General features: G+C 47.8%; 1 protein-coding gene across 5 annotated transcripts in view; it reads right to left on the bottom strand.

The window, feature by feature from the left end:
* Positions 1 to 297: 297 nt before the first annotated feature.
* The window catches only part of TRIM9 (tripartite motif containing 9), a 59,536-nt gene continuing 32,506 nt past the window's right edge, over positions 298 to 27,327 (bottom strand). For 2 of the 5 annotated variants that reach the window (XM_078858520.1, XM_078858519.1), the window contains exons 5-12: positions 26,173 to 26,283; positions 22,752 to 22,905; positions 12,138 to 12,298; positions 10,679 to 10,841; positions 9,904 to 10,128; positions 8,871 to 8,949; positions 7,956 to 8,118; positions 298 to 7,666 (exon numbers count right to left, since the gene is read on the bottom strand). In XM_078858520.1, coding sequence (XP_078714646.1) covers positions 7,571 to 7,666; positions 7,956 to 8,118; positions 8,871 to 8,949; positions 9,904 to 10,128; positions 10,679 to 10,841; positions 12,138 to 12,298; positions 22,752 to 22,905; positions 26,173 to 26,283 — 1,152 coding nt within the window. In that variant the 3' untranslated portion in view covers positions 298 to 7,570. The remainder of the gene's footprint in view (positions 7,667 to 7,955; positions 8,119 to 8,870; positions 8,950 to 9,903; positions 10,129 to 10,678; positions 10,842 to 12,137; positions 12,299 to 22,751; positions 22,906 to 26,172; positions 26,284 to 27,327) is intronic. The other 3 variants (XM_078858522.1, XM_078858521.1, XM_078858523.1) reach the window with 3 other exon arrangements.

Here is a 27,327-nt window from a genome sequence, read left to right as displayed (position 1 = left end):
CTATTTGTCTTTTGTCAACGTGACACTTTTTTACTGATTGGCCGTGTCGGGTGGTGGAGGGTTACGACACATTTATAAATAACGCGATCTAAACCCAAAAACGTTGATTATGAATAATATTGGTCGCGAAAGCCTACGTGTTAAAAAAAACCCTGTCCTCCAATTCCAAACTGACAGCATTGCTGATCATTTGGGGCTGATACACATTGGTGGGAGCACAGGCGTTGACGTCAATATCTTTTTGCAATATTTGGTGTACCTGTACAAGTCTCCATTATTAACAGCAACATTTTGAAATTTTATATTTTAGTGTCGTCATTTTACAAAATGTTATAAATATATCTTATAATCGCGTACTCCGATGCACACTTTTACCCTTACATGCAGTTTTTAATTTTGTGTTAAATATAAATGAATTTTTATCTATTTTATTTTACAAAAAAACGACCACTGTTTACGACACTATATGCATTATTGTATATCGTAAAACTTTGTTGACGCTTCACCAATTTCGCTAATTAACAAAAAAACCCGATTGTGTGAATCGATGTGGTTGCTCGACTTTATGTGATTAAGGCCGATTGTGTTTACAGGTAGACAGCAGGACGTGCTGCAGATATCTTCGCCACAGCAGCAGTCAGCACCTGTGTTTTTTTTCTTTCTTTATGTGACACAAACGTTAACCTCCCCCAGTATCGGGTGCCAGTGCGGGGGGGGGGGGGGAAAGACGCGTCCACGTTGGTTGCCGGCGCGTGCGATAGGCGACGGGGAGAAGGGCGGACATCTCTCTACCCAGCGCCTCGCAGCACCGGATGCTCACAGCCAGTGTGCCAGTTAAACAAAAAGAACACCCTTGTAGCTGCGCCAGTCTGTGAATAGGTTTAATTGCCGAAGTTATTATCCTCGTCCAGGTGACACTGACCCAGAATGCTAGAGTCACATAATGAAAGTTAAAATCGCTCTCTTTGGGATTGACTCAGCCCTGCCATCTCCTCTGGGATTGATCACGTGAGCTATATACTTTGTGGGAATTTCCAACAGTGGCACAAGGATGGCAATGGGGGGTGAAAATCACCCCGGGCTCGTTTGAGTGGGAAGCCGCTTTTTTCCTTGTGGGTTTTTACTTTTACAAAATGTAATTCAAATCTCTTATGCATGTTGAAAATGAACATTACAATACATTTAAACTCAATAAAAAATATTTTTGAAATCAGCTCAAAGTACAATTGGGCACAAATTATTTTGAAGTACAGCCAAGTACCATACAATTAAACACATTATAATTAAATTGAAAGTGTCTCCCCGTTCGAATGAACAAAGGGTTGAAACGCATTTCCATTAGCAGTCCTGAGCCAGTGGTAGACAATCCACAATCCCATGGTATGGGCAGTGTCATTATCGGACAAACCCCTGTTGACTTCTCACAGTGATACATTGAAAACTCATTTCTTTATAACTGCTTTTTATGTTTAGTTTGTTGTCCTATTCCCGCACCTCTGATTAGCACGGTTGGCTGCGTACGGTGCGAAAAAATTTCAACATACATACGTGATGTTAATTTCTCACATTCCACTGACCCCACAGAGAAGATGGCCTGAGTCAACCCCTGGACCCATGATTTCAACCTTACGATTGTGAGTCCCGCACTTAACTACAGCTACACCTCGCCAGGTATATTATTGTTTCACCAAAATGTAGTTGCTACTTATATTTTAACTTTACATTATGGCTATATTCCATAAAACAGTTGCATACTCCTGTAAATGAAGTCACAGGGTCAATAACAGGGCTTAATTTCAGCCTTAGCTGTTCAGGGCTGAGCTCCAGAAAATATCCCCCCCCACCTCCCCCTCGGGCGTTGAGGGGCGGGTGGGGGGGAAATGGTAAATTAAGCCCAGGTCGTGAACGTATCTTTCACAAAACTGCGTTGGTGCACCATAGTCATCCCACTGAGCTCAATGGCGAGTGCATTGACAATTTTCTGACCCAGTTGTCATCCTCAGTTGCACAGATTTAACCCGGCACCACGTTATTGTATCGAACACTGAGACTCCGGGTCTCTGAGCCGCCCTGTCAGTCCAACGTATTATATTACAATCAGGGTTTTCTATTTCATGAGTGACCTCCTAAGTAGCTCCTTGTAAGGTTTAATTTATTCCATGACATAGGAGCTCTTTGAACCTTTAAAGGATCAGTTAAAACACTGCCTGTGCCAAACATTTACACAATATTGGTTGAGCCACTCCCGTTAATGTTCAGCACAATTGGGCTGGTGTGATCACATTCTCATAAGGATCCTTTAAAGGTACTCATGCACCACCGCTCCACGATCAGCTCACCCTACCAAGTAGCAAGGCTGACATCCCAATGAAGGGTCAACATTAATGTAGCACCATTTGCATTGACAATGTGCACCTCTATGGATAAGAGAATCTGATACAGTGAGCACGGAGCAGAAATTCCATATCGTCACTGCTTCGCGGTGACAATTCACATTGATAAACATTTAGAATCAGGTCAGCTGGTGATTCTAGCCTCGTGTGTGCAACTTTTTAAAGTATAGAGACCCATTCTATAGCGTATCACCCCAACCAGCAAGGCCCAGAATCCTTACACAGTTTGGCCACAACATCTAAGTCGCCCTTGAAGAAGAGACTTCTAGTCTCAATGGGCTCTTACCTTGTTATATATAAAAGTAATGTATAGATCTATCTACCCATCTATCAGTTCACTGCTGACAAATTGAATTCAAAGTAAAAGCAATGTCCCACCCAGAGTGTGGTTAAGAGGAAGGGATTGGAGAGGAATGGAGCGGCTGATCCTTGTCAAACGCAAGCACACTTCTGGTCCGGGTGGTGGGGATTACAAAATGAAATGTGATGTCCGAGGAAGTCGACGGTCAGTCGCAAAGACCCTTCCAATCCCAAACGGGGTCACCACAGATATATATATATATACCGCACACGCAGCAGTAAATACTGGAGTATCGAGTCTGCCCTGGCTTTGACTAAAGGAGCCCGGTCTCAAGATGAGGAGCTCTACCTGCCAAATGTGGATTTTAAAAGTCCATTGAGTTCTACCATTGGCCCTCCAATGCCAGTTGCGGGCACCATTTGTTGAGATCTAACTACCGCAAGTTGTGTTCCACTAATATGTATTGAGTTACACGACCGCTAACCCTGTATGGAGTTCCACCAGCACATTTCGAGCTCTAGAAACAAACGGTCCCGAATATTCAGCGGCGCTCAACAAGTTGTAGCTTGACCTCAACGTGAAATCACACACATGAACGAGTGAGATCTCAACATGTGATAGGTGCATCCTAACATCTCCACGTGGAGTGGCGTAGTCTCAATGTGCAGAAATCCAGATATTAATGAGTCGCAGCCACAAGTCTGTGGGTACTTATGAATCTCGATGGGGCAATGGATTTTTTTGCCAAATTTTGACTGTAATCTCTCGCAATTGCTCACCTCGCCTGAACTAATATTGTGGGTTTAAAATACGCTATGGCAGGACATTTGTAGCCAGTGTTCAGGTAACAGCATGCCTTGTTGTATGACATGCCATCTTATAATGTGGGTGATGGGACCTTCAGAAGTGATTCACCACCACAAGTGGAATATTCTCATGTACATCCTATCCATGCATGGTCACATGGTATATGGTCAGAAATTATTGGAATAAAAACTGGATTTTGGTTGTACATTTAACATCCAACCATATCCCATACCTCCCAATGTGAGTACAGATTCGCTGCAGCCTTAACATACAAATATAAGTTGTCAAATCTTTTGCACATGAATTGCATTAGAGTACAGAAAGGCTCAGGACAGCACCTGCGCTTGTTCAGCGCTGCTTGACTTAAATGCTGGACACACTGGGCGATGGGACAGGTGGCCAGCACACACATTTTTTATGGCACAAATGTGGTTCATGGCTGGTATTGGTTGAACATTATCAACGAAATACTGTAAATTTAATCGAAAAATTATTTTTAAAAAATGTAAAAGATGGAAACAAATTTAAGAAATTGCATGTTTCTTCTTTTACTTAAATCACGCCTGGACCCCCCCCCACACCCAATTAAGTCCCAGCATGCATCGCGTACACATAATGGCGGACACTTATTACTTCCGCCTCGTGGTATATTCACAGCGACATCAAAATGCTAAGCTACCACTTGGCACTAGCCTAACATGCGAGCGGAAAGCGACGCTGGTATTGTACAAAACCTAATTGCTGTTGACGCGTTGTTGTCCATTGCTCGCGTCGGTCAGTGTTGGTCCCCTTGACCGTACCTTTGGAGTCATGGAATTCCCACCAGCTGCTCAAGGACGCCGTTTGAGCAGGGTGACACCTTGAACTTTTATTTAATCTGCATTGGTCTCAGCTGCATAGCTGCGCAGTCCAGAGGAGGAGTAAGGGATAAGCAGCCACCTCATGAATGGAGAATCAACGTTTTCCTGAGAGGTGTATTCTATAAACAACTGCTGGTGGGTTTTGCCAGGATAAAAGCAATACTCGTAAACTGATTGAAAAAACACCGAAAGCTTATGAGAAGCACCTTTTTAGCGTCTATCGGCCACGAACAATTGTAATGCATTTGCTGCATAAGTTTGGCAAGAAGTGCCAAAGTTGCTCAATTTGGTGAACTGCCCACAATTTCCCAAATCCCACATCGTCATTTCACCAATGAATACCTCCTATAAACACCTACGCGCCAAGCGCTCCGCCGAGTTGGGAGAGCTCTCCGGAACAAATGTGAAGGTTTAGCTGCTTTTTTGCTGTCTAGGTAGACTTTCTGTTCATATATTCTCTCCTGCTCCAACCACGACGAGGTCGATCATTTGTATTCCAGTCAGGGGTCGACAGCCTCTCAACTTTCCTGGCTCAATGAGTACCACTTTGTGCAAAGTCCTACGAATATACTGGCCTCTGCACCAGCAACGTGGGACTGCATCTACTTGCTTAGGGCCACCACCAGAGATGAGCACCGCTTGAGGGAGAGACTTTTGACGAGATTTCAGATTCATCACTCCGATGGGACGAAAGGCCTCACTCATTTTGACCAAATAGTATAGCCACTGTCTTTAACAGCACTCTAAAGGAGCATTGTAGTTGGAGTGTCCGAACCACTTGGCAAGACATTGCTGACGTGAGTTTGTGCCCCCCAATGCGTATCCTCAGTTTATCACTCTCCTATCAATGCACTTTGTAGTTTCGTCTCGCGACTGGTGGCCCCCTCTAAGAGTCTGGGGGAATGTGCCCGCCATGTTCGAGCGTTCATGGCTCGAAGGGCCCGACAAAAAACTCGTGGAAACGAGACCCGCGCGGCTGCAGGGAACACGAGGGCGGTGTGAGTGCAGACACCCGCTCGTTTCAGTGATGTTGGACAAGCAGGTGTCACATTTCCCTACATCTGAGAGCCTACGCATACAGCAAGCACAAACTTCGACTCGCAGCATCCCCGATCGAGAGTAATCCTGCCGAACTCAGCAAACTAGTGTTATGGACCATTAAGGTTCTGCCTATCTATTCATTGAGTGAATTTAGTCAATTTCGCATATGTGCATTGACCCTTGCTTGCCAAAATTACAACGTCAATGCTGTATTTGTGGCACCAATTTCCAGACTTGTTCCTCGAAGCCTTTTCTGCACAAAATTGTCACGAGGTTGAAGTCGAAGCCACTCTTTGCTGGTTCCATAACGGCTCCGCTAAGTCAGGCCGTGCCCGTAGTTTACGGCTCGATGGCAAAAAAGCGCCTGTGCAATACACACGGCAAACTGAGCATTGCCAAACCCAAGGCGGAGCGATGTGCGCCGCTCCACACCCTCTGCCTCCATCGGCGTTAACAGCGGCACAGCGGCTCACGTCGCTGCGCCTTCGGTCACTGCCCCGATGCTTCTTCTTTAACACCATCAAACTTGCTGCTCAGCATTGAGCAGTAGCCACTGGCTGCGCAAACTAACTTCGAAGCGATGTTATGGCCCACTTGGAACGTTTACACGTCGACCGTTTACACCGGTCATCCGGCGATGTCGACTCTGTACCGCTGGCTCGGGGGAGATGAGCGCTGTCCAATTCGTGTTTGAACACGGTGGTGGTGATTTGAGTACAGAGGCAGTCAGGTGGCTGACAATCGACAAACACTGCTCCCGTTGAGTATCTGGAGACCTCAGAGTGAATTCGCCTTTCAAGGCAAAGAAACCACTACCGCAATTCGACCTTCCTGTCGCGGAAAACTCAGGCAGGAGACGCGCTGTAAACGCCGGCAATGAAATGCAGCCAACAACCGACAATGCGATATTTTGCAATTGGGAGGAGGAACAACCAGTTTGGGGTGGAGCAAACTAGCCCTACCCCTAACTAACTGAGCTTTGTACTGGTTATTCCACTACCCTTAACCCCACGTCTGCAACTTCATCGCATGCCCTGTTCATTGTTTTGTTTCACAGCTTTGGCGGGGTCACAGTGCCTTGGTGTACGGTAGTTTTGGCGTCCTGACCAACAGGGGAGTACGGGGGGGGGGGGGGGGGTGGTGGTGCCATCAGTTCTCTTCAGGGCCCACTTGGCCTCTGACGGGAGGCACATCAGGTCTGCTGTACGTTACCATTACCATGACGTCCAGTGCCCTCGGCAGGACCTGCTCATGCATTAACGTCGACTGACCATTAGGGGGCTTCGTTTTACACCAAAAGTTTGGCGGCGCTTTCCCGACAATGTGGCAAAAGAGGAATTTACCACCACGCACTTAGGGCCACCAACACTACCAAAGTGTACAATTAGCGGGGTTTGTGGTGAGATCTAAATGCATCGGATGTTGCTGTTCTGGCATTGACCAAAGTCGCTAACACGTATCGTTTCTCTAAGCTGGTGGCAACGGTCGTTTGTCTTTTGAATTGTTGAATTTTAATAAATATTTCTTTAAATAAAATGTAAAAATGTAACCAATTAGTACATGTCAAGTAACAGTAGTCTACACAGTGATAATAGAAGAATCGCACAGTATTACTTTGGTAATTTTGATGACAGTAAAGCGTTATTTCTACTGTCTTACTCCCCGCCACTGCAAGCAAAAAGGTTCTATGATAACCACCCTTCGTAATTAACCTCTGCTACGCACTGCACGCCTACTTTATAGCATCCACTGTGGAACACCGTGTGTGCAAGACACCATTTTCTTAGCCACCCCCCCCCCCCCCCATTTCAACCCAAACGTAAAATGTAACATTTCATCAGGGGGAGGTACCCAGTGTGGGGGTGGGGGGGTGTACCAATTCCGGTAGGGGTATGTGCCTACCCTCATCCTCACAATGCAGTAAAAACGGCAGGTGGTATCGGCGTGACAGATAAGCAAATCCTCCACCTGTGGACAATTCCATGAATCGAATGTTCTTGTTGGAGCAAAGTTCTAAAATGCGTTCATTTCGACGTGCTCAGCTCTCGCGTTTCTGTTTCTATACTTTGCAAGTCTGGCACGGTGACCTGTGCAGCATTTGCGTCACGTCGTTTAATTTGGTAAGTGCTTCCGAGGATTCGAGAAGATGCCGCTGGTAGCAACGGGGCTCAAACGGTCGCCGTGGGCCGCGCCGATGCCACCGCCGCCGCCACCTCCTCCTCTGTCTGCACGTCTGGGGGCTCCAGCCCTGTGTGCAGCGTCACCTGAACAAGAAGGCACGGGGCTCCTGTTAGCAAGCACCTATTAAGGCCATAAGACGTACCTGCCCATGCCTGATGCAGGCCCCTGCACACAACTGCACGTGAATTGTTCACGATCATACGGAAGAAGTTCAACATACATGCACGTGTAGGTTGTATGTATGTTGTTGAACTTCTTTCGCACCGTGCGTAGCCAGCCGTGCCATTCGGAGGTTTGCACATCATCAGCCCTCAAACCTTATATGTCCCTGTCATCTGAATTATTCTCATTTTGTCACCGACTTGTAAGCACCTGCACGTTGCGGTTGAGGCTGATGGCCGGGAAGAAGATGCCCTGCAGGTCATGGAAGGCCACGGGACCCTGCGGCTCATCGTTGATGAAGAAGGCGAGGATGCGTCGCGTCAGGTCGAGCAGCACCCCGACCGTTGCGCCCTTCGCGATGCCGCCCTCCGTCCTGCGACGAGGGCACAGGCGGGCACACAAAAGCAAGTTTCAAGTTTATTTAGTTTAACGAGGTGAGAACTCAATGGGAGAGAGTGAGCGACCGGGCACACCGAAGTGACGAAAGCAAGCAACGTGTGAACAAGTACAGTACCGCAATGGAGCAAACAGAAATCAGCGAAAAAACAACCACGTTACAGAAGAAATCGAAAATGGCGTACAAACATCAACAATTTTTCGATTTAAAGCTTTCGTGACTGCAGGGATTCATCTTCTTAGTTCTTTCGGTAAAGTCACGTATTATGTTTTATTTTTATTATTTTATTACTTCCCTTCTACGTGACTTTACCGAAAGAACCAAGAAGATCAACAATTTTACGTACAAAAATACCTTTCCGGGAACAAAAGTTGACTCGGACATGTTCATTTGCAAAACCATTCACGGTAAAATTAAGTTACGTAAACATCAGAGACCCTTCACTTTGCCTAAGAGACGCGTGAGCGGTGGCTCCCGGCCTGCGATCCGCGAGCCCCTGCTCCTCAGCAAGGCCGTGGGGAAGGGGTCTGTGGAACCGTTGCAGATACTCCACTGCGATTTTATTTATTTTTTCCCACAAAAAAAAACCACAAGATTACTTTACCCGTCCTTTGCACGACGACGCACATGTAATGCAATGCTCCACGACACAGCTGGCCATTAAGCGAATCTGCCGATTGTCGACATTGGTCACCCCCTCAGCATGCGAGCGTGGTGAGGGTGTTTACCTGTGTGTATGCGAGTTGTTGTGCATGAACCAACTCCGGTTGTTGTCCACGTACATAGCCCAAGCCCGATCGTCTTTACCTGGATGCACACAAACACATATACTTCAGATTCACCCGTTCAGCCTCATGGTAGATGGCAGCAGCGAGCGCTTTAAGCCTCGTGCGCCTTTTAATTTGCTGCTCGCTTGATTGGCTGGTGTATTTGCCACTTTGTCCGGGCCACCCGTGTCTCCTCAGCGCTGCTCTTAATACACCCGCTTGAGTGACTCATTTAAGGGCAAGTCAGCCTAGGGAATGGTCAGGACAGGCAAAAAAATGCAATTAGCCACACCTGTATGCACGCAAGCACACATGGCTGGGAACGAAATGCAGGTGGCCGAGATTGCAGAGAAATGCGATCAATCGTTGCAACACCACTCCACAGGCGCACACTCAGCGGGGGAATGTTCTCCACTGCACTGCACCAATACAAAGATGAGCAAATTCACTCCATTAACGGTCTGCGCGGTGGGGTGTTGGCGCACACCTGCAATCCAGCACTTTGGATCGCACACGCAGAGATCGATGTGTGATTCCCTCTTGGAGGGCTTATTAAGTATCATTGAAAGAGGAACGCGAGTACTACTTTGTAAGTACTATTTCTATCAATGTGTGCATTATCTTTTTACACAGTATGGGTAGGAAGTCTCTGCAAAACAAGGTAAAGGAGCAGCCTTGCAATATCCTGCTCATGCCACTCTAAGCAGAAGGGTCTCCATATGAGGGAGCTTCAGAGGGCCGCCCTAGAGGGTATTTGGCCTACTCTTTCACACTGGCAGTGAACCCAACTACGCTGCTGGGTGGACAGAGGCAGGAGGGAGGATTTAGGAAACCTCTCCATTCATTCATCTACCACACCGGGAGATCGAATCGGACCGGTGTTCTCTGCGTTGCAAGTCCAGTGTGCAGCTGACCGTTACAACCACGGCACGGCCCGCCACTTTATCGTCGAGCTATCCCACGAGTTCGAAGCCCGTCGCACGAACCCACCCACCCAGCATCGCGTCCCTCGTGACGTCGAGGCGCGCGACCCCGAAGGCGGGGTCCGGGTGGTTGTCGTAGCGGTCGACCGTCACCTCCCAGTAGTGAACCCCGCGCGTGAACCCTGCCGAGCCCAGCACGACGCGCTCGTCGTAGCTGCTGCACGACGCCGTCAGGTTCCCGTTGCTCAGGATCACGTCCTGGTGGGCGGAGCTGGGGTCCAGTGAGAACCACGCCACTTTGGAGGGTGGCAAAGCGGAGGAGGAGCAGACACAGTATGTATAGGCCATAAAGTACCTGGAGTCAAGATCAAGATTAGAGTCACGGTCAATGTTAGGGTTATTGTCGTGGGATTAGGATTATGGTGTGGATGGGGTTAGTGTCAATGTAAGGGTTAGTGTTAGTACCAGGCCAAAGTTAGGTAGGTCACAATTCGTTCAAAGTCGAGGTTAATGTTAGGATTTGGGTTAGGATTTGAATGTCAATGGTATGGTTAGGATTTGGGTGAGAGATGAGGTTCGTATCAAGCCAAGAGTCAGGGTTAGTGTTATAGTTTTAGGCCACCAGGGTCAGTGTGATTAATAGTTTAGGGTTCAAGGGATTGGGTTACACGAATGGGTTCGGATCAGGTTGAGAGTTCAGGTTAGGGTCAGGTTGAAGATTCAGGGTAAGAGTTATGGTTAGAGTTATTAGGATTAGGATTACCGTCAAGTTTAGTTAGAGTTATGCACAGATTTAGGGTAAGTTTAAAAGTCAGGAAACAGGGCCAGGATTGTGGTCAGGGTCACCGTTAGTGTCGGGGTCAGCGCTACCCTCGGAGGTGTGCAGCACCACGGTCTTGCTGCAGGGCCCGACTCCAGCTTTGTTGAAGGCCTTGACGCGTGCGCTGTAGGTGCTGCTGAAGTGCAGGCCATCCACGGTGCACAGCGTCTCCGTGCCCACGTACACCTCCTGCAGACACAGCGCGTGTCTACTAGGGTCGCCAAACCTCCCAGATTGGCTGGGAGTCTCTAACCACAATTGGCATCGATCTCTGGGTGACGAGTGACAGGAATTTTAAGAAAATGTATTAATATAATGAAAGTGCATAATTAGTACGGATATTCATCATTGTTCAAAACTTTAATGGTGTCATCTTATTGCATTTTTCCTTACTTTTGGCAGTCATGTTGGGAAAATAATTCTCCTGGAATAGCTCCAGTGAAAGTTGGCAACCCTACACGTGTCCCAGTGCATTTCTAGCTAAATATTAATCTCTCATGACCGTTGTGTACTCCATCATTTTTGTCCTTCCCCCGCACCATCGATTACCACGATTGGCTACGTACGGTGCCATAGAAGTTCAACGTATGTACAAAGCATGCCCTGTTACTGCAATTATTTCCCAAATCACAAAATTAGCTTTTTTCACTTAATTATAGAAAATCCAGCTTTCGAGTGGGCAAGTGTGTCAGCCCACTACGAAGTGTTTTTTTAGAAACACAGTGCAAGATGTACATTGGCAGTGGCACCCAGAAGTGGCATTCAGAAGTCAATCATCACAGAAAATACGGTAAAGCCCAATCATGGGAGATTTTGCAGCAATATACCTTGGGGGGGGTGGGGGTGGGGGGGGTTAGGAGTTGACTGTGCAACAGCTGAGGGATATAACAAATCGGATCTGGTCCGTCTCCAATATCCTCAATACCCGCGTGTGTTGGCAGTGATGTATCGGCTAAGACCAAAACCACGGCACCATCATCGTTAACACTGCCCCGTGGCGACGGTCGGTCATGAGGTGTAATTGGTCTCCCCACGTCGGTGTCGTCACTCCCCCTGAATTCCCCTTGCCTACGCTTTGCCGCCCGTCCTGGATTTTCGAGTCAGCCGCCCCTGTGGAAGCTGAAAAATCTTCCAGAAACATTGAAGCTAACATTTCCGCCAGTTCATCAGCTACACCGTAGTTCCCCCTTCGTCCTGTATCATGAGATATTCTTCCTTCTCCTGATATGCGCCGTATTTGTGTACCGAATATGTCAGGGGTCGACAACCTGCGGCTCTTTAAGGACTGCTTGGTGAGACTATTGAGGACCACCGTCTCGTATTCACACGCATTGCGGACCTTGAAATATTGCGGGGTTCTTTTGTTATACCGAATTCCAAAAGTATGCCTCTTCTTGTTATTTGGGTTTCCCGACCCCTGTAATAGGTGGAAATCCCAACCCTGGAGGCTCTCCCACAACCCCATGTCACGTGCGGTCCCCGGACCCTGAATAAGCCCTCGGTGCCATCGTCGAGCTCCAGGACGTATCCCTCGATGTTGGCCGGTGACAGCGGCGACGCCTTCCACGACAGCGTGGCGCTGTTGGTCTGCGTCGAGCACTCCTCCAGCTGCAGCAGTGGGGCGGCCGGCACGGCCGGCTGGGCTGCTTTTGGAGCAGCAGAGGACACGGCGTACGGGAAGGCAGGGATGGGGAACGCGGGCGGTTACGGTAACACACGGCAATAACTCGTTTAACGCGGTAGATGCGTTTCTGAAAAGCGAGGCGTTACACGGGAAAAAGGCGTTAAACGAAAACAATTTCCTCATCTATGACGTGACGATAAAGTTTGGCGAGATGCGACGTAAGCACGCACAGTGAGGTGGCGGGACAAATAACTAAGAGTACGCCACCGCGTAACTGTATCATTCCACGTACTGTATCGCACCGCTCAGCCGCACAACTCAAGAAAGTAATTCATCGTTAGCTTCTCTTAAACCCGCGTTATAACGGTGCGTGGTGAGCCGGGTTCCACGTTATAATGTGCCCGTCCCGTGTCATGTGGAAAGTGTTTCCTCGTGGAAGAACCCGCGTGATAGCAAACACGCATTTGCTGAACACGCACTTAAGCGAGGAGTTACCGTATAAAGAAGGACATGTCAAGAGAGTACTGTAGAGGTGCAGCGGTTAGCACACAAACCACGTGCTCATCTAAGTTGGTGGCTGCTCGCTGTGCAGTGAGTCATAATTAACAGATATCTAGTGAATTACCCACCTCTGGGAGCAAACGTAATTAAATACAAATACAAACAAACGCGGTTGGAGCGGTGGCACATCGTGGTTAGGGCACGGCACTATGAACCCGGCATCCTACGTTTGATTGCTGGCAGTGGTTAACACTAGTTGTGAGTGGTAATCTGAACGCGTCCTGGACACCCTCTGTGCCAACCTGCAGTGACCAGCGTGGTGAAGTACGGTCAACCTAGCCCCATGACTGACACAAGGAGACCCTCGTCTAAGCAGTGAATAGTCAAAGGCCGAAACTATATCATGTCCACAGTGGCAGGTGGAGGGAAATTAGCACAAGCACAAATAACCAAAATGCTTAAGAAATTATGTGAGGCACGATTTATGTCTCTGCTGGGACATCTCGCCAAAGCACAAAAAGGCCCGGTCACGCTCTGCCATCTGCTGCTGAACACCAGTTTCAGATTCTCAAAACGTTCAAATCCTTTGTTCGGAGTCGACTCAACTCGGCATCCATCTGGGTCAATAAATGACCACATTGTGGGGAGTCAACGGTAGTTGTGCTATGAAGAAAGTGCCCCCCCCCCATAATAATGTGGTATTTCAACCACTGGCTCATTTCCAACAGGACGCCATGCCATATGCTGTTTTGTTAAAGGACACGCGTTGACTTTGACATTACTGTTTTTATACTTAACTCAGAATATTCCATAGCTGAAGTCTTAAAATGTCAGCTTCGATGTTATGCGATGAGCACTCTTCTCAAAGCATGTGAGCAGAATTTTGACTGCTTGTGTTGTGGTTATTGCAAACATGATGCCTTGTATAAAGGTGTCAGTTTTTGTACCAGTTGAAAGGGTAAAAACCTATTACCATGTGAGCAGAACTCCACCGAGTTTGTATGACAGGCCTCCATCCTGAACATCACTTCAGAATTCGTTCTTTGACATTGCAGAGGCCGCAGGAATGTGGACTTTCTACCACCGTCTGAAGGGGGCCAACGAAGCGTTGCTCCCTTGTTCGTTCGAGCAGCGAGACACTTTAACTTTGGCTTCGTGAAAGGACAAAGCGCCGAGGGGGTAGGTCTTCTGAAGCAGCGGCGGTGGCAGAGGTGTCAGACCAAGACGAATAAAGCGGCTTAGGGCTCCTTGGCTCCTCTGGCTCTGGCTCGAGAGTGCAACGGCTCTGTCGTGCATCTCCCGCCCAGAGCAGAAAATCAATTGCACCAAATAAATCAGTTTTGTGGGGAGGGATAGAGCGCTGTAATCCACAGGCGGGAGTGTGTGGGGCGTGCGCCGCTAGCCCTTGGGTCATTACAGCAGGGACCATTTATAACGCGGCACTGCGGTTTCGGTTCCCTGAAGCCACACAGCTCCTAGGGCTGCAACTGTCGGTTTCATGGTTATTAATATTTTGTAGCTCAGGGTGTATATTTTTTTTGTGGTGCAAAAAAAATAAGTGTGCATAATGTATAAAAACCATGTTGGTATCTGTATATCATCATCATCGACGTCGTTAGCGATGAACAATCGACTGTGGAATGAGGGCCTCCCCAAGCCGTCCCCACCTCTCACAATCCTGTGGTGCCACAATCGATCCACAACCTGCACATGAACCGATCTCATCGGTGGACACCCTCTAGGTAGAAGCGGTTTCATTTGTCTGTTAGTGTGTCGGTCACAGCATGTACTTTTCATCATACAGAGTCCAGCAAGGGCACATTGGGACCAGAATAAAACGGGATCCCACGATCATTGAACATGAGCTATTTATGACCTTATAACCTTATGACCATTATGGTAGGTAAAGAAAAAGACTTGACCCAAGTTGTGTACAACGTTGAGGAAGGAGGGGGGGGGGGGGCTAATGGCAGAAGGGGGAGGGGCAACAGAGGTCAAAAATAACGTTCATGAGAATGAGTTGGTGCACTGCCTGGCATGCGATAAGCGCACTGAGCATCATTCTTGAGTTCAGTTTAATTGGCAATTGCTGTTTTGGAAAAGTGAGGTGAACAAGTTGTGAAGAGTGGTTGACTGGGTAAAGAGCTGGATATGTTGTGGATAGAGAGGCAAGCATGTTGGATAGGGTGTGAAAAACCATGGAGGTAGATATTGTGGTTTCATGATATGATATAACGTGTATGGAGGCAGAAATTCTGGGAAATGATGTAGATATGTTGTGTTTGGAGGCAGATTTATTGGCTATGAAGGTGGATATGTTGACTGGCAGACATACATGTTAGAGGACGCCACAGGAGCGAGATGCTAACTACCCACCCGGGTATGCAGGAGGTGGTGGATTCGAGCCAGACCCTGACTCCTGTATTTTTGGAGTTTCCGAGTTCTCCTCGAGATCACGTGGATTTTTTTCCGGGCCCTCCGGGTTTTCCCTCCACATTTAGAAGCACACGTTGAGAGTATTTGGCTGCTAAACATTTCCACATGATAAGCCACTGTGTTTAGCTATCATTTGTGGCCAGGTCACTTCTAAAAAAGAACTGTATAGCTCAGTGGGCCTTACGTAATAAAATAAAAGTTAATTTAGTTAATAGTTTTAGGACGGGCTGACAGGGACGATGCCCTGTTCACAGGAAGGTTGTCCTGTAGTTTTTAATAAACCCTCAAAGTGGTGCTCACTGGGCGGCGCTTATGTAAATAAGCCAGGACAAATTAAGGTTTAGCCGACTCTGGGCTTCATTTGAATGCAGGAGGATCTCACAACCGGAAGCCCTGTTTCTCACCAACTGAGCTATATCGCGGCCACAAAGAGAGGATTATAAGTTCTATAAATATTGTATTTTTTCTTTAAAGCAAAGCCCTGTCAACCCTGCGGGCGAGTAGTCTCAGAGGGCAGCCCTGGCTCGGCTCTGAAGCACCAAGAGGCAGAGCTGTCCGTGGTAGATTGGCCATTCTCACATGAGCTACTGACCTCGCGTTATGCTGCAGTGTGTTCATGTAGACTCTGTGAGAGCCGCAATGATATCTTATTCAAAAGTTTAAAGGCAAAATATCTACCTGCTCACCGAGTTAAGAGTTGAGTGTTAGCATCCCAAATAAAATTTTGATTTAAAGCTTTCGTGACTGCAGGGATTCATCTTCTTGGTTCTTTCCGACAGACTTGTTCTTCACCTGAGGACAGCTGCTTGCGTTGTGGCCGAAACGTCGTGAGAATTGTATTTTATTATGTTTAATTTTTATTATTCTATTATTTCCCTTCTACGTGACTTTACCGAAAGAACCAAGAAGATGCATCCTAAGTTAGTAAGCGATGAGGATAGGGTTTTGTCTGGCTAGTATGGTCTGTCTCTTAACAAGTGTGTCCGTCCCCATAATGCTTTGGATGCTCTCCTCAAGCTTGATCTGTACTCGCAGTGCTGTGGTGGTTCAACTGCCCAAGCACACAATCAAAAGGTCGTGAGGTCTAATCCTTGTCAGTGATTGACAGCCCTTCATCACCCCTCCCAGGATGGTATTGTCATAGGAACGTGGAATTTCCACTTACTGGCTCAGGGCCACCTAGAGGCGAGTGCAGCTTATTGGAGCATGGAGGCATATTCACTTTACTTTGGATTACTAATAATATGCCTATGACCAAACCTCCCGGAATGCACACAGATCTCAGAAAATAAGCAAGTTTTAGCCTGGATAGTGCTTAGATAGCATCTGATATTTGTCCACAGCACACCTGCACAATGCCGATGAATGTTCGCATTACAGGCGCCTTCTTGAACTAAACCACGATCCACACGCTGGATGATACGCTGCCAAATCCACTTTACCCTTCTGACACTTCATTTGCATTCCAAATTAATTTCTAATTACATAATAACATTTATACTTAAAATGTTAATCAATTAAACTGCCAGGGCAATTCTTTATTTAATTCTCATACATTTCAATTTAAATGATAATCAGCCCAGTACAGTAGAGGCTAATTAATCTACAGCGAGTACAGTAATGCAAACGAACACGTCCCCATCCAGAATCAATTAGAGGGTGATCGTGTGAACACTGGAGGCCCCTATCCTTAACTAGAGACACTTGGATCACGAGGACACGACTATCACATATTTACAATCACATTATACACAAGGGTGAAGAGCCATTAAGATGCGTTTTATGGGTTGTATTCTTCCCACATATTTTCTCTTGCAACAATAATTCGTGGTAAAATATATTCAAGTGTGCACCCTCACTCACCAAGACACAAACGTATCCATTTAGCGGTAACACAAAAAAACTGTTGTGGCAGGTGACGTTCATGAGTGCCTGCCAGGTATGGCACCTCCGATTTAGCACGGTTGGCTACGTACGGTGCGAAAGAAGTTCAAGGTTTGTGGACAAAACCACCCTTAATTTAGTTTGCCTCCTGAGTGCTGATGTTCACATGAGCCTTACATCTCTACCAGGGTAGACACAGCCTTAAAATCTCCACGAGGGTAGAGATTTAGGGCTGTGTCAACGAAGGGAGGGCCCGCGACGGGCTCGGACACCACTGATATTGCTCACGGTCGCCAATCGAACCTCGGGCTCCGACAGCAGCAGCAGCGGCGGCGGCGACAGCGGCAGCGGCGACAGCAGCAGCAGCGGCGGCGGCGGCAGCACACTGTTTGTGAACCACCGCTCCATGAAATCCCCGCGCAACGCGCACACTGCGTAGCACACGCACAGTACTAAGGGCCCCCCTGGTGTATTTATTCCGCATGCAGCGGCGTGTGGCGTGTGCTCGCTCTATATTTTTTATACATATAGATTATTCAGCCGGCCCCGCACCACTAAAGGGAATGTCCGCTGCAGGCCGGGCAACGTAGCGGTAGCGCCAAACGATACGCGTGCCCTTTCATGCGGGGGGGCGGGTGAGCTCAATGTCAGATACACATGCAATCATGGGCACACATAAATCACACTCCGCCGTCAATGTTTACTGCGCGGCTTTAATACGCGCCCAGCTTCGAGAGGAGCAATGCGTTTTATTCACTCGCAGCATTAGTTATTCACCGCAGCGTATGCCTGGCCAGCACTACGCTGAGGGTTGATCGTAACGCAATCACTCTTTATGGAAGAGGTGTTTTTTTTATATATGCCGTGCGGTTCTTTCAAATTTGCGTAGCTGTCAGGTCAGGTTTCCCCCAGGATGTAAACGTGTTTTGGTACGGGGCAGACAGAGAATAAACAGACTTACGGCCATAATTGACTCCTATAGATATCGCTAACCGGAGTATATGTGTGTGGCGTGCAAAGAAAATTATATTCTGCAGCATTGCAGATAACCCTTGGTTATTGAACAAAAAGACAGCGCGCAGATTTACGGCATTCATCATTCATTCATAAACCAATGCAGCGTTAAGTCCTCTCTCTGCTCACAGTATGGGTCTGCGTGCCGACAATACCCGGCACGGTCACACATGACCTAGTTTCAACGTTGCAATCCCTCGAGGTGATTCCGTTCTATTTTGTTTCCACACTTGGCTGCCACCCCATCACTAATTTTAGCCATTCTTCGTCACACTCTCTTGTGCAATCGACTAAGTGAATATGTATACACACGCAATGCGCAATAAACGCACATTAACGTTTCGCGTCTGAAGATGCGTGAGTAACATAAACTGATTTTGCACGAAAGCACAATTTGTTTGAGGGTTTAAAAAAAAACTTGGATTCTGCCGAACACGACTCACAGTGTACACGGATCGATCTGTCTCTATCTATCTATCTATCGGATGTGTGTAAATATATATTTGTCGAACTCAACACATTTGTCAATAACACCGTGGCCTTAAAAAGGAAAGATATATAATAGGTGACGTTTTGAGCAATAGCACTTCTTCATAGCACATAACTCTGCTATTTATGTGCTAGGAAGAAAGATCATTGCCAGAAACGTCAATTATATATATTTTTTCCTTTTGAGGCCACAGTGTTATTGACGAACGTGTTGAGTTTTTGTTGCTGTTATTTGTGCTTGTGCACCACTGCCAACGCAGTTGTCACCAAATAATGCGTTTATCTACCGTGCACCCTGAACCCCAGCATGGACGCAGGGGGTTCAGGGTGCGCAAGCACTGGCGGAGCCAATGGGGGGGGGTGGGGTGGCACGTGCCCCCCCAATGATCCGATCGAAATCCCTATGATGATAGGACAATAGTCTGAGTCCATAATTGGCAATAAGTAATGGCAAAGCAGTTATAAGCGACTCACAGAATTGTGCGCAGTTGCGTATACAGTACACGACTTCCCTGAAGGCATTCACCTTCAGCGAGTGCGATGCTGATCACACGCGGTTCGAATTCGACCCTCGATCGATGGCTGCGCCATTGCCGCACACGCGTCGAATAAAAAGCAAGGGACAAGTCCTTACTTACTAACAACTCCTCTATCATTTTTCATTGCTGGATGGGTTGCCCCCCCCCCCCCACCTGAAAATCCTGGCTCTGCTATTGTGCGTAAGGACGCTGCACGCTGGCAAGAGGAAGAGAAAACCAGCGGGCGAAACGCTGCTGCTACCAGAGCACGTGCACACTGAGAACAGGGGTACGCATGCATCAGCGTCAGCGAAAGGCTTGCAGTGATACACGGCGGATACGATACGTCGTACGATACAAGGCCCGCGACGGTCGCATCGACCGTTATGCACGAATGCATGGTCTTTATTGTTGGGCATTTTAATTGTTCTGAGTTATCGACAGCATCGTTATTATAGGACATCATTTTCCTAGTTCATTAACTTTTGTCTCACGTAGACTGACAGCACGTACATTACTCGTGTTTTAAATTGGAGCCCTACCTGCCAAATGTGGATGATAAAAAAAGTCCATTGAGTTCTGCAGGCTTAAAGCGAAGAAACTGCAGTTGAAGAACGTTTAAGTCATCTTTATTTGCACTGCTAGTGCAAGCAACGCACTCAACACAACATAACCGTGAAGTACAATTTTTTGAAGTACAGTTTGAGCAGCTGATGCAGTATTGTGATAATCATCACAACGTTCAAATGAGTATCCGATCATATTGCGAAACAAATTATATCACGGCAAACATAGTGCAAATGTTGTTTTTTCTGACACAGCGTATGCACCCCTAGGATCGGTCGGTGATACCCTGACCAATCCCGTGCACACGCAGAGCCCTCTGCATTTGCAGCAGCTGCCAAGCAGACGCTGCTGTGATGGCTGGGTACTTTGCATGCGCGTGCCAGTTTACAAGCGAATGTGTGTCGGTGCGGCATTCCATTGTGTGTGTGTGTTTTTTTTTAAAGAAAATGTTTGGCTCAGCATTGTCTTTATTTAATTCTCCCCCACCTCCCAGGTACAGGGTTGAACGCTAACTCCGCCCTCGCAAGTTTCACACCTCTGCTAGCGCACTCACTCACTCTGGTCAGAGTACGGGCCTTGCTGACATTTTCCGAACCTGATGTCACATTTTCTCCCTCTCTCATTGTTATGCTCCATTTGTACATCTCTCCCTTCACCCACCACTTATTACCAATCTCAAGCTCTGTCCATTCTCGGCGTTTTAATGCCAAAACCCAACTCATGACTGACTTTGATGATCTTACCTCCACTCTAAGCCCCTCCCTCCCTCCCTCTCCTCCTCCTGGGTGAAATCACACGAGGCGATGAACTCACAAAAACCCTACAATGCATGCATTACGATCAACTCACCACCTGAAAGCCCAACAGACTGGGGAGTCTCACAGCACACGCCAATCTCTGAGTGACCCCCCAACCTCAGCTCTGAAGCATGGACCACAGGCCAGTAGATCTGGCGTAACCTTGGGCACGTAATTCACCAAGTTCCAACAAAACATTCGTTAAAAATGCACTGGTTTATCAATAAATTCTCTCCTCTGAAAATAAACTACTGACACACGCGTTAAATTATATATGTGTCCGCTGCATCATTTATGCCACGGCGTTAATGATGACAGCGGTGAAGTGTTTGTGATTTTCAGCTTACAGGTCCAGTGCCAAGTATTTACAGATGAACCAATTTCTTGTTGCACAAATGCAGAAATCAGAGGCAACCAAATGACAATTAGATGGTCCAAAAAAAATGCTTAAGCAAAATAAAATTCCGTTAGTGATTGCAAAAAATAAAACCGACACAAGAGTTGAACAGAAAAGCCGATAGGGAGCAGACCTTCCGCAGCCTGCTATGAAGAGACGAATCAATCGCAACAACACAGAGAGCGCAAGCTTTTATCAACAAAGGCCATCGGAGAGAGTGAATACGGACATTATCAAGCAGATCTCCCCAATGGAACTGACACCAAAGAAAAAAGACAAAATTCATACAAAATGAGCTGTCAGGCTAAAGGACGCAAAAAAAACGATTCCCAGCAGTAATCAGAGCAAGTCTGAACAGGCGGCGGAACAGCTTAATGGTTAGTGTCAAAATAATAAAAATCAGAGCTCAATTTAGCACTGTGGGGGCACTTACTCACCGAAGGCCCTATGCCAATGGTGGCTGCATACGTGAATTTCCACAGTGTTCCGGTATTCTAGCAAGGACTAACAGATGCATACCATCTGCTGTATATATATACACACACACACACAAACATCCAGCCATTTCCCATCCCAAGCACACTATGTCAGTCATGGAAGTTTTATTTCGACCATACTTCACCACACTGGTCAGTTCGGGTTGGTGTAGGTGGAGGAGGTGGAGCGGCAGGCGGGGGAAGAGATGGCAGGGCGGGTTCTGATATCACTCACCACTGATCTCAACCGTGGCCATGAATCAAACCCCGGATCTTTGGGTTCGAAGCGCAGTGTGCATTAACAACTGCGCCACCACTCCACCCATTGCTGTATATATTTACTGTTCAAGTACAATAAATGTCTTCTTTTGCTCGGCACTCAGTGGGTAGGTGAATGGAGGATGGAATGCTCTGCTACACAAGCAAAGGGTGGGAACTCAAGAGAGTATGTGTAGCACACAGTGGCACAGGCCGTGCATTTCAAATGCGTTGCTTGTTAAGCGCTAAAAGTGGTTATCGGTTATAAAAACATGTTTTGTACCGAGTAAGTGATTTCCATAAACTGGCATTGAGTCGACCACCCACTGGGGATTGTGACTCACAACCTTCCGACTGAATCACATCACCTGGCTGCGCTATGAACTGTCTACAAAATAAAATAATCCAACTCCAGGCATTCTCAAGCTATCAGCAGATGAAGGCCCGCACCACGCCGTTGTCGGCGACGGGGTTGTTTTAAGACCATACTTCACCACGCTGGTCATTGCAACAAATGTAATTCCAATCAGATGGAATATGCCCTAAACAATTAAACAAACAACCCCTGATTTTATCGTGTTGGTGTTTTGTGCAGCCATTGGTGACCATGCTAAGACCGACAACCACGTGAAGGCTTTAACGACAGGTGGAAGAATAATGGTCTCTATCCCAGGATCTCTGTGGCCGATAGCCTCCGGAGCCACCCAGCCACCACTTTTATTGATCAGTTTATCTCGAAGGTATTGCATTTTTATGTTATCAAAACGTTGCCAAATTCTTTTAAACGTTGCATAGGGCTTACCCTCAGTGTTAACCTTTTGATGGAAATTTCACATTCCTACATTGCGATCTGTCTATTCGCAATTCGACCACCGCTGACTTCCCAAACAGCGGTACCCATATTATTGACTCCGCAGTGATGATGGACTGCGTTTACCCCCAATGGAGGAGCCTCAGATGCTCAAGCAAGAGTTGGGTGGTGCTCATCAACGCCAATATCCCCGAGCCAGCGTTGGAAATTCCACGTTTCCTTGCCAGTCGCCGTTCTCTCCGGAGCACGGCCGTTTTAATCGACCCCCAGTGGGCGCGTGAAGTCTCAACAAGGTGACGCTCACCCCACACCACAGCCAGGGCTCACCTCGGGTCTGCAGGAAGTCGAGCTGCTGGATGGAGTGCAGGAGGGGTCCGCTGTCGAGGGAGAGGTCAAACTCGGGGTTGGCGCGGGGCTGCAGCGCCCCCCGCCCCCACTGCTCCTCCGTGCTGTGCACGCGCTTGATGAGGGCATCCGAGATCTGCTCGGCGCACGCAACGTATGCAGCGTGTGTGTGTGAACACACACACACACGCAGCGTACACAGACAGCCTACACACTCAGTCCACATACTCAGCCTACACACTCAGTCCACACACACAGCATACACTCCGCGTGCACACACGGCGTACACACACAGCGTACACACACAGCGTACGAATAACATACGCAGCTTCCAGATAGCATACACACACAGCATACACAGTGTATACACAGCGTACATGGAAAGTGTACACATAGCACACACAATGTATATGCGTGACGTGCACACACGGCAATTGGAAAAGCAGCTCATTTAAAACTTGTCCACTGCGTTAGGGAGACTGCAGAGGTTTCACCGCTTTGGTGAAGTTTTATACCCTTTTTCCACTGGCACACCCAAGCCACGTCAGCACGACGTGGTTTTCCACTGGCTATTTTATCAAGCCGGGCCAGTACCATACCATGAAACTCTGGCCTCATGAAACATCCGAATCTGACTCAGGGTTAAGCAGGGGCCAGACTCAGGGACTCCGAAAAGCACGAAGAGCAACCCAAACCCCAGGCCTACTGATGGTCAGGTCAATAAAGCAGAGATGTAGGTCCTGTTGGAATTTCCTTACACCTCTGCTGCAGCAGACGGAGAGAAAATATGGCATCTGTGCAGGAACGCCCTTTCCTGAAACCATCACTTACACACAACAACCGCCATTCGCCACTAAGTGGCGGTGGCGACGTCACCACGGCGCTTGTGCCAGGCTATGTGCACGTTGAGGCCACACACACACACATGATCTCACGCACGCACACAGGCTGATAACCACGCCACGCGCACGTGACATCATTAATATTGATGAGCACTTTAATTTCACCGCACGATGTTGCCGTATCACGCGCTACACCCCCCCCCCCCCTTTAGGCATGCGCCAACCGCTGTGAATTTGAATGAGCTCGAGAGGTGAACTGTTGACGGTGCCGTCTCGCACCGTGCCCGCCAGGCCGACCCGATGCTCCCCTCCTGCACCTTGCCCTCACCTCCACCCCTCGCTCGCGTCTTACAAAACGACAAGGGTTGAATGGGCACGTAAGCATGTGCGCGTGTGTGTTTTCATGTTTCGCCTAGAGCGCCTTTGTCAATCCACTGCTGGATGAGCGCCTCCCCGCCATGCAGTGGGGGGGAGGGTTGGCCATACATCACCATGCTGGTCAGTGCAGGTTGGTGAAGGCAGGAAGCACAGACGATTGAGCATAGTGCAGCCCAGCAATTATTTTTCAGCAACGCCTGTTTATTCCACTCGTGCAACATAACGCTGCAGTAACCTATAATAGCTGTGATGCACGGTGGACGTGCATCCAGGCACTATCCAGGCTTAATTCTGCTTAGCTTCTGACGAGATTGGGCACATTCTGGGTGATTTGGTCATCTGTGATCATTGATCATGTGACGACTTTAGTTCATAACGCTGTGCTGCCCTGCCCCTTCTTGGCACGTTTATATCTAAATAGGCACCCTTTTAATAAAACAATTGTAAAAACTACTTGGGTGACGCATTTTACATTTTCACAGTCCTGAAAGGATATTCCCAGATTTAGCTTTTGTTGCCGAAAAAGAATGACAGTGAAGACGAGACATTTCTCGTTGTGGAGCCTATGGATGTGCATATCAATACTTTGGGCTGTGACTGGCAATCATCGTGGGGGTGGAGGTAGCATAGCTGCTGTTGTTATCATGATGATGCCACAGGATGACAATTGCGTTGCGTCTAACCACAGCCACCGTAGCCATGAGCAACGGCATCAGTGCATTCTGTTGGTGGCTTCCGCCGCTGAAACTCGTGTCACGACTCCTTTCAGTCATGCGACAGAGTTCGCGGGGGTCTCGCAGTGATTGCGCGTGTGAGTGCGCAGACTAAGAAGTGGGATGATCGACAGGTGAAAGGGATGAAGGGAATTAGGAGTTGAGTCGCGAGGGGACAGCGGAGTCAGTTAAGACAGCGGAGTTAGTTAGGGGAGAGAGTCAGTTAAAACAGTGGAGTGAGTGAAGGAGTGAAAGGAGGAGTGAGGGAGCAGAGCGTGAATAGTGTTCATATAAATACTGTAGCATGCACAAATTGGATAATATTAAATAGTTTGCAAAACACATAGCGATAGTTTTAAGTGTTGATATTTTTTACTGGAATATATTCGTGATTAATAAATGTTACGGTGGACATTTCTTTTGAGTCCTAGTCCGATATGAGAAGAGCAAACCTCCGTTCTGCGTTTCCACTTCCAGATAAAATATGTTAGTCTATCAGTATGTTGGCTTTCCAGATCAATACTCCCAGTAAGAGTAACGGTCCGTCAGCGGCAGATGTTTGTATACCACAGCTAACTGGGAAATTGAGTCACAGTCCGTTTAAATGTAAAAAAAAAACAAGTGGGAATGTGTTTTTGTAATCAAGAGAGCAATCGGAGAGCATGTGTCTCTGCCAGAGGTGTGGACTCGAGTCATGTGACTTGGACTCGAGTCAGACTCGAGTCATGAATTTGATGACTTGCGACTCGACTTGGACTTGCATAACAATGACTTTGTCCCACCTCTGAGATGTGGACTCGAGTCATGTGACTTGGACTCGAGTCAGACTCGAGTCATGAATTTGATGACTTGCGACTCGACTTGGACTTGCATAACAATGACTTTGTCCCACCTATGAGATGTGGACTCGAGTCATGTGACTTGGACTCGAGTCAGACTCGAGTCATGAATTTGATGACTTGCGACTCGACTTGGACTTGCATAACAATGACTTTGTCCCACCTCTGGTCTCTGCTGACAACAACTTCGACTCGTCCCTATGTCCTGTGCGAATCCTAGCTCTGTAACTACTACGAGCTGTGGTTTTAACGAAAACAGTGTCCGGCAGTGTGGTGCTGTGGAAGGGTGAATGACTCACTGAAGGCTTACATCTTGGGGAAGGAGAAAATCGAGCTTATCCCTCCCTGATCAATAAAAAAAGTACTAGTTTGTGGGAAGTCAACAGTTGTCGTCGCATGGAAAAAAAAAACTTGCTCCCACCCTACTTGCAGTGGAATTTCCCCCACTGCCCTATTACTGCTGAAAGAGATGGGCATTGCTCCCGGCACATGGAGTGAAACATCAGACGTGTTGAACAACACGCGGCAACAAACTGGAACGCATCGGAGAGCCGTCCAGCACAACCGCGAACATCTACGCAGTCGCACTTTCACCACTCGGCTACTGCTGCCTTGAGTTTGATGTCGGTACCTGCAGGAATCCGCTGGGGTCGTTCTCTTTGATCACCTCCAGGCAGAACTCTATGAGCCCTGTCGTCTGCCGTAGCTTCACAGAGCAGTGGCTCATCTGATCCCGCACCAGCTGTGAACAGAAACAAGCGGTCGCGCACGCACATGAGGTATGTGCGTACGTGTATACGTGTGTTGAGGTGCAACAGACGACGCTGACACAGTTCTTGAGTAAGGGCGGATGCCAAGGTTTATTAAGGGCTAATGCCGGTAACTCTTTCAAGGCTTACACCTAACAGTTGACAACCTTAATAGCTTCCCAGGGGAAAGGATACTGGGAGGTCCCTAGCTCCCCCCAGGCTATTCGTGCTCTTCCCTCAGCGCCGACCGAGGGGTCATCCAACTCGGTGGGCCGGGTGAAGAAGCCACCCTAGCCTGGCGCTAATTCCCCCTACCCTGGATCTTGACTCCCTAACTCTCTCCGTTCCTGGCCCTTCGCGACGACCCCGTTCACGTCACCGGTCCGAGATTATATATCCCAGGATGACAAGACGTCAATCATTCTACACCCCAGGGTGACATGACGTCATCAACTACTCCACAACACGTGTACCATCCAAAATTGGCACGAATACCACCCAAAAACCGCACGGAACAAGTCAGCAACCGATTTGTTGTACTTCCATCTCCTGACTTTCTAGCCCAGAAGCACGTGATCCACCAACCTTGTCTTCGAAACACGAGACGACACGCTTTGATCATTGTGTCTGGATAAATTGTACAACAGCTACTGATGTTAGATTGATGTTAGATTTCCTCCAATCAAGGGAGCAATCAGTCTACTCTTTTATGTAAAACCCTTGCTGTGATCCCTTACGGGACAACACCACGTGCCCAAATCCCAATTTTGTTGTAAAATCTGCTGGCAGAATCTTTGGCTGAAAATGTATTATTAATTACGACACACATTTAACTTTTTGCGATGCGACCAGAAAATCAATTACAAATAAAAAAAGATTATTCCACCGCATTCACCGACAAATTTCATCATCAATTTCGCCGGGAGGAATGGATGAGGCACCATTCCTCGCCGATCGGCGGCAGCCAATCCAGAGATCGGGACGTGCAAGGGAATTTCAATCCGTTTCACACGCGCACGTACGTGTAATTCCGTGGC

The sequence above is a fragment of the Lampetra fluviatilis genome, chromosome 7 (genome assembly GCF_964198595.1).
Source record: "Lampetra fluviatilis chromosome 7, kcLamFluv1.1, whole genome shotgun sequence".
NCBI classification, from domain to species: Eukaryota; Metazoa; Chordata; class Hyperoartia; order Petromyzontiformes; family Petromyzontidae; genus Lampetra; species Lampetra fluviatilis.
Note: the sequence above shows the minus strand (reverse complement) of the source record. Positions and strands in the feature narration are given on the sequence as shown.